Source organism: Ambystoma mexicanum, chromosome 7p, assembly GCF_040938575.1.
Source record: "Ambystoma mexicanum isolate Mex_15411 chromosome 7p, UKY_AmexF1_1, whole genome shotgun sequence".
Taxonomy (NCBI): domain Eukaryota; kingdom Metazoa; phylum Chordata; class Amphibia; order Caudata; family Ambystomatidae; genus Ambystoma; species Ambystoma mexicanum.
In genome coordinates, this window is record NC_090939.1 from 828,138,390 (window position 1) to 828,146,307 (window position 7,918).

The following is a 7,918-nucleotide window of genomic DNA, read 5'->3' on the forward strand; positions in this document are numbered from 1 at the left end:
TGAAGCCATCCAATGAGGCAAGTCTGGCCCATGGGTTATTTAGAGGAGATTTAGTGGACAATTGCTTGGCACCCTTGCATCCCATTATGGGCCAGGCTATGCCATCTCAAATGGCATGTTTACCATCAAGTAGTATGGGTTCTCCCCCACCCGCCCCCAACAAAATACCCTTTGAAAGACTGCACATCCGAGGTCATGCAAAAAAGTAAACAAATAAATTGTCAAAGTATCTTTGGAACAATGAAGGTTTACAACCAACCTGCACACTAGTGTATAACAAATTTCCCCGCCGGCCTCCGCATGGCCTAGAATGGGGTTATAGTGCCTTCGTGAGGTCTTCGGCAAAAGAAGACAGTAAGCACCAGAACAACTGTTCCAAATATGCTGAGCTGCTCAGTAACCAGACAATGTGATGTACTTTTAGAAAAGTACAGGTCTACACGGGGCCTGAAGGCTGCAGATCTTGCTGGTGGGTGTACAATGCGCGGTGGTGAGCGGGCCACATACCGATTTCATTTGGTGGTAGTTCGCATAAATGTGACACCCACAAGTTGAGCTTTGTGGTTTGTATGGTTTGCAAGCTTTTCAGCACAGTGGTCTCAACACTAAGGAGACTAAGTACTAGAACGAAAGTTACACATTTTATTTTGGAATTCTAAAATCAAAGACATTAACAAGTGCATTATGGGAACAAAAACCAGCAAGGACCTAAAATTCCAGAGACTGGGCCGGTGTTTCTTCTAAAGGACCCTTTGCAGTCCTCTTGGGCAGGAGCTGGGCCTGTATGTTGGGCAATACACCACCTTGAGCAATGGTCACTCCAGAGAAGAGTTTATTCAGTTCCTCATCATTCCTGACCGCCAGCTGCAGATGCCTTGGCACAATGCGGGATTTCTTGTTGTCACGGGCAGCATTTCCCGCCAGCTCAAGCACTTCTGCAGTCAGGTATTCCAGCACAGCCGCCAGGTAAACTGAAGCACCAGAGCCAATCCTATCCGTATAGTGACCCTTCTTCAGGAGCCGATGGATGCGCCCAACTGGAAACTGCAGCCCAGCTCTGGAAGACCGGGTCTTCTTGCCCGGTTTACCCTTGGCAGCCTTCTTGCCTCGTCCAGACATTATCTGATCTAAAGAGAAAAATAAGTTGGTTAGAGGATCATGACAAAACAGTATAGGAAACTTACATTCTAACCATTACATTTTAGGACATGTCTACTCGTGACAAAAGCTCATACGAAGTGCTGCCCATTTTCGATTCAGGCCACGTTGTGATGCACCAAAGGTCCCCTATTTCTGCAAAGAAGCACAACGCATGCACCAGTATATACACTGAGTGATGGAAGCAGTGGCTTTTGGGTGGTGGAATGAATTGCAGCAAGTTGAGGAGAGTCGCGCCAAAATGCAGCCCTTAATGCATAAACCCCCATACTGGCAAAAAAAAAAATTTAATATCTAAACATTTTAGAAGGTTGAGCAAGCCTTGCCTATTCAACTCGGGTTGTGGGACATTCAAGAGTTTTTGCCTCCCAAATAGTTTCATGCACTGCCTGCTTCCGACACATTGGGCGAGGAGTCTATAGAAGATGAACACTGCAGATCACGCATTGACTTTCCAAGACAGGGAATTAATTCAAATGCAGCCCATCTGCAATTTCAGAGTCTTGAGTTATGAGAGAATCGAAAATCTAGGATGTTTCCCCTATTGCCCCCTTAAAGAAAACAAATAATTTCTGCCAATTAGCTCATATGTGCCACAGTCCCTCACACAGCAGTACCAACACTTAGCGATATAGCACAAAACTACCCAACTCCCCAGAAAGCCAATTTGTGGATCGGCCAATAGTAGTTAACCTTACCTCTCCCCCACCCCCTTACTGTCAGATCCACTAGAGCACCGGAGATCAAAATCCCAACCTGTTACCCCTCCCCAAAAAAGCTGGGTACTGTGTTCTGTACCCGAGCCAAAGGAATGTGTACAGGTGGGAGTCTCATGTGTGGTGCCATGGAGCATTTTGCCTGCGTCAAACGGTATGCACGCCTGGAGGACTGATACATTTGATGGCTGTAGGGAGGCATTTTAAATCTGGGTGGAGTGGCATAGTTTGCTTATAGTGCATTTAGGAGAGATTGAAGTGCACAATGCGGAATAACAGCCCTACTAGTGTCTTTGCCGGTTTGCAGAGCTAAAGGTGCAAATCAAAAAACCTGACCCATCCACAAGGAGCAAACTTGCTATTTGGGCACATCATGCGCGATTACCAACAACGTACTGCTCCAAGTACACAAACATTCCCTGGCACATAGTACCTGGGTTCTTCAGCACCCAACACCTAGTACATTGCAGTGTCTTATTGCACAGTGGGCCTTGGCAAACTATGGCTCCGGCAAACCCACCCCTTCAAAACCGCTAGTGGCACAGTAGACCACTGACTCCATGTTAACAGACATTGTTGAGCTGTAAGGAATGTTTTCTAGGTGCACAAAAAATAAGGGCCTGGTGTAGCCAGGATTCTGCCTAGTGCCTCAACGAAATTTACACAGATTAAAAACGAGGGGTAACCTGGCATGGATGGAATATTTACTGTGCCAATGGGGTGGCGGAATTGGGCAGGTGAACTCACTAATTTTAATTACAATCGAATTTGCAAAGGTAAAAAACACATTAAATAGCTAAAATGGGAGACGCAATGCACACTCCAGGCAAGGGCAACCGAAGGATGGCAGTCAGATCTTAGTTTTAGTAAAAATGAATTTCGGAATACAATGAAATTTAGATGCAAAGTTACAGTCAAGACAGAACAGCAGCTTACTCCGACATGCGAGAGATTATATGAAAGTAGTTACAGTTCTAAAGCAGTTTGAATATTGCACAGGAAGAATAAATGCAGACTAGGTAACTGAAACCTATGGTTTGCCTTTACATACAATACCATTCTTGTAATGCACAGCATTTTCAAACCAGTCACTATATTAAACAATGGAAATCAGCTTCAATATTTATTGGCATTTTTAAAGCGCCCACACAGCCCAGGTGCATCGAGGCGCTGTTACAGGAATAGATCTTAGTTGTGTATTTATAACGCAACTAATACTGAGGTTTCTAAGCGCGGACCCGGATCGAACCTGTGTTGCTTTGTGTTGTCTTGTTTCCAAGGCAAGCATGTTACAGCTGAGATATTCATGCATTGGAGAAGCTATGTTGGCAACCCAATTAACATTGGTGCTCAGTACTTGGGCAAACAGATTTAAATGTACCCAAAAGGGGGGCTGGGGGGGGGAAATAGGAAATAGGCGTCAGGTCAAGGGATACACTACTCTGAATTTTCAACCTAGGGAGCAGATGAAAGGCATGTAGAACCGTTCCCCCCTAATTCCCCCCACCACCAGGTCTCTGGTCACCGTAGCCAACAATTTGAAATGCAACCAAGACAAGAATCCTTACAGTTACTGGGGCTGGATGGCCCCGGTTCACATGTCATCTTCCTGCACTTGGTTCAGGCTCTTGAGCTGGAGAGGTGAGCCACAGCTCAGTAGTGGAGTCTCACAGCAGAAGTATAGGATAACGAGCAACACAGCCTCAGGGCCAAGTGTAGCTCAAAAAACAGTGTGCAGTAAGAGGGTTAAGCATGGGGTGATGCAGCTAGGTTGGCATGCCAACCTAGGTACGGCTCAGATAGATTGAGGGGTTAGAACATATCATGGACAGGTCAGGGTGGGGGAAGGAAGCACCAAGTCAAACTCTGGGTGAGGGTGCAAACATTTCATAACAATCAGGTGAAAGCGTGCAAGGAAAACATGCAGAGCGACAGACATCCATGCAGGCCAGGGAATCCTGCCCCAGGTGCCAGAAAAATGTGCAAGATTAGGGTTCTGTTTAATCTGACAAATGGAATGCAAAATTGGAGGCCAAGGTGACATGGTAGTTGTTAGGGAGAATTCTCAAAAGGTGCCAATTTCCCTTACCTCTCAGACCCCCCCCAACAACTTTGCTGGATTTCTAGGATTTGATTTTTTACCCAATGAGTGCCTCCCCCCCCCCCCCCCCCCCACTCCATGCATTTTGATGTGTGTTTTACATTTGTGTTCTTTGGTTATGGATTTTAAAACTCCTAGGCATCATCTTTCTGTGTCACACAGCACCTTCAGTGCAGTGGCACAGTGATGTCTTTCAGACTGCCCGAGGTTTAAATACCTTCTCTGGGACTGACTACCTAGAGCATGTAAAGTTAAATTGATATTAGTAGTTCCAGCGCACACACACTATCTTCCTATAGAGTGCTGGAGGGGTTGCCCATTGCCCCCCCCACCTCCGAGTCAAAACACTCAAATGTTACCCTTTCCTACTAATGGCTGGTGGCAGTGGTTTGGATCAAACTACCATGATTTTTCCCCGACCGTGAACAGTAGCTAAAAAACGGGTCATCCATGTTTTGAATATGGTGCTCAAGATACATCTTGAAAAACACAGACTCTGGTAATCTTTTTGACATTTCTTTCAGGAAAAGCCCTTCTTGCGTTTGTCTCTGCGTGCCAAACCAGGTTTGGACCCTTTGTTCATTAGCCTTTGGCGGGCTTCAGTGCTGAAGCCCACTCTGGCGACCGAGTGTCTTGGATGGACAGGATGTGAGGCAGGTGCCCGAAACTCAGTCTCCTAGGAGACATGAATTCACTCTGGCATGATTGGCCTTCTGGCTGTCCGGCAAGGACAGCCACCCTGCTGTGTGAGTGACAGCCAGGATGGAATGAATGAGGGAACAGTTTAAAAGCACGTCTCTGGGAATTAAAGCAGAGTTGAACACGGAACGAAAAAAAACGAAGACGAGCTGAAGGAAGAGGACTGCTGCCACTCCTGGATGACAGGTGAAGCCCTGCTGCAGGTCCGAATTCAGAGAAGCCCTTCAAGGTTAACTTCCCACCAAACTCAAGGGAAGAACTACCAACTCGCAAGCCACCTGGACACCGTCCCCATCTTGGTCGATTTTTCTGAGTGCTGTTGAAAACCGTATAGCCAGAGGGAAGGAAACCAGCTTGTGGACTCAAGGAACTCACACACAAAAAAATAAATAAATAAAAACACGTTTTGCCAAGCTTGTGGCCTCATCCCTGGGCAGTGCAGGAAAATCCTGACGTCCTTTTCCCCATGACTGAAGCTCAGGAACAGTAAGATCTGCTCGAACTGCCAGAAACACATGCCTCAGCTACATCTCTTCACTTTAAGGTACTATGCAAATACGGTCCGTAATCTGCCCCGGGCCCTCAATGAGCCCCTAGGGTCTCAATCTACCACAAAGATCGCACACCCTCAGCTGTCACTAGAGAAAACGCTCAGATAATGCCTCAAGGTTTGACCATATATATCCCCCAACTGCAAAAACCAATGGGACTTGGTAGCATTCAATAGATATTGAACAGTCATCACCACTATAAGGGGCACAGATGGCATCGGCCTAGATGCTTAGTATCCTAGACCCAACTGATCCCGACAGCTACATCGAGCTCTCCAATAAATGCTACCCAGCATTGGACATTTTACCAAGTCTGCTGTACTACCGGTTACGACATCACTCAACATGGCAAAATGATCTGTGCTGCCACAGAGTTGTACACAAATAATCCATTAATCTCGCCAGGTATATAATACCAAACCTCAGACATCCATTATGTCATCTACCACTTCCTGGATATATGCTTTACCAACTCCGCAATATAGATATATATAATTATGATGCTTAAAAAGAAATGCACATGCTTTCTCCATCCCCGGTAATAGACTAGACACAGCATCCACTTAGCTACCCATCAAGATAATACAATACATAGGAACTTGAAAGTCAATGAACAGTAACCGAAGGTCACTTGTAAGTAATATTAGTAGGTGCTTGCAACCTTGCCACCACAGAAGGAAATTCAACTAAACTCACCCACATTAACACATTAGCATAAGTCTCTGCCATTTTTTTTCCTTTTTGACATAACTATTCAACCATGAAGCTCACCACATGTTCACCCACGCTATTCTATGTTAGCCGAGAGTGAAACATTTCATAACAGTTTCGAAAAATTCCTATTGATACATCCCTTGCAGTTGGACATTTTACATGGACATATGCTGAAAAATCACCTGCGTGCATCACCAACACTACGGAACTAACATTTGGCCAATAAAACAGCAACTAACTTACTTTATCCAACTAACTCAGGCAGTAGATCGATGCATTAGGTTAGAATTGCTAATAGATGTAATCATACAAGTTACATTCTTTAAAGAAATTAGATAAAGATCCTGTAGAACTAAAAGATTCGTTTCCTTTTGCATTGACTTCTCCACAAATTGAGCAAAATATCTAGAACAGTTGCCAACTTCCCTTCCTCTGAGCAAGGAGTAATCAATAGAGCAGCTCACAATCCCTCCATGCACCACTTCCAACTCCACTACAGTAATTCTGATCCTCGTCCAACTCATGGACAGTCCTTCAAATGTACACAGCACTTTGGGTTCCTACTTCTACGATCCATCTTGTCAGACTTTAACCTCACGTTGTCCCCTGCTTCACCACACGACACTACGCGGTTTCTTCTGAAGCACGTCCATGGGCCATCTTCAATGCTACCGACTCCTCAACTCGCCCCTTCGGTGAGTGACACAACTCCCTACGTGGCATCAACACAACCTTCCTGGGCTCTGAGGCAGAGGATGCCAGGTATGGGGCTTGCAATCTCTGGGTGGAGGGCAGGATGCAGAGTACGAGACTTCTCTGGGGGGCAGAGAATGGCAGGTAATGTTTTTGCACCAGGCATATTATCAATTATTGATGGATTGGAGGGTGCATCAGAACAGGTCATACAGAGGCAGGCTTGGGCAAGGCCTAAATGGCACGGTTATGCTCAACTGGCAGATGGAAACGCCCGTGGAATAAACCAAAAAGGGTCATCCTGCGTTGACAGCCAACGGCAGCATTTGATCAACACCAATGTATACTTTAAAGCAACGTGGGATTTTGTTGATACCACCTTGCAATTCATTTGGTTATATTATGGCATTCCCAAACCGAACGCTATACACTGCATGGCACCATATTAAAACGGATGTCATTCGTACGGACCTGTGATGCATAATTGGTATTGTGCGTACAGTCGATGCCCTGGCATCACAAGTTTGATTGTAAATGCCTTTTTTTAATCACATTGTGCATTGGCGCTTACATCAAGTGAATTGCGTTCAATGCACACAAAAAACCCCAAAAAAAATCATTTAAAAAAAAAAGCACCTTTTTACCTCCCCAGTTTCACGTTGGGCTACTTTGCCCATTTCTGTTGGGTAAAACGTTCACATAGTCCCATTTTTTTGGTGGAACCCCCGTACCCCGCCCGCTCTTGCCTGTGATCACCCCTCTGCCCTTCCTGGAGACACCACCTCACCTTCAACTGCCATGGTGGAAGTGTCAGCCTTCATCACCATGAACACGCCATCAATGACACTCTTCCAACTACACATACACAGCCCCAATACAGGTCACTCTCTAAATTGCCACCATCACAAAAAAACGTGGGGGTTCGATTTAAATAAAAACATGTACCTTTTCCGTTTGATACACGATCAGACACCTCTCGACAGGAAAATTAACCCACACATTCAAAACGTCTCCTTTTAAAGCAACATCCAGAGCGTCGCCCAATAACCTGCCCCACCCCCTCAGTAACTATTGTCACCTGCGTTTACTTCCCACCCCCATTCCACGCCCAGCTCTCTACAGGGAACCGAGCCTGTGAAGAAGAAGAACCCACACGTGTTTTCATTTATTAGTGCCAGGAGGTTGTTTGCAGCATAGACTTATTTCTTGAGGAAACACATTTTGTCAGCAGTAGCCTGAAATACTTTGTGATCAAAATCTTAATTTCTGTCATATTTGACATGAAA

At 45.5% G+C, this 7,918-nt stretch overlaps 1 protein-coding gene across 2 annotated transcripts; it reads right to left on the reverse strand.

Annotated features, from left to right (window-relative positions):
• Positions 1-622: 622 nt before the first annotated feature.
• On the reverse strand, positions 623-7,684 carry LOC138525577 (late histone H2A.1-like). 2 transcript variants are annotated; one of them, XM_069635622.1, is made up of 2 exons: positions 7,578-7,684; positions 623-1,127 (listed from the first exon to the last, which is right to left on the reverse strand). In XM_069635622.1, exon 2 carries the CDS (start codon positions 1,117-1,119, stop codon positions 709-711), a length of 411 nt encoding a protein of 136 aa, XP_069491723.1. In that variant the 5' UTR covers positions 1,120-1,127; positions 7,578-7,684; the 3' UTR covers positions 623-708. The 2 variants fall into 2 exon arrangements, with proteins under 2 accessions (XP_069491723.1, XP_069491721.1); XM_069635620.1 differs by lacking the exon at positions 7,578-7,684 and adding an exon at positions 7,420-7,494.
• Between the last annotated feature and the right edge of the window lie 234 nt (positions 7,685-7,918).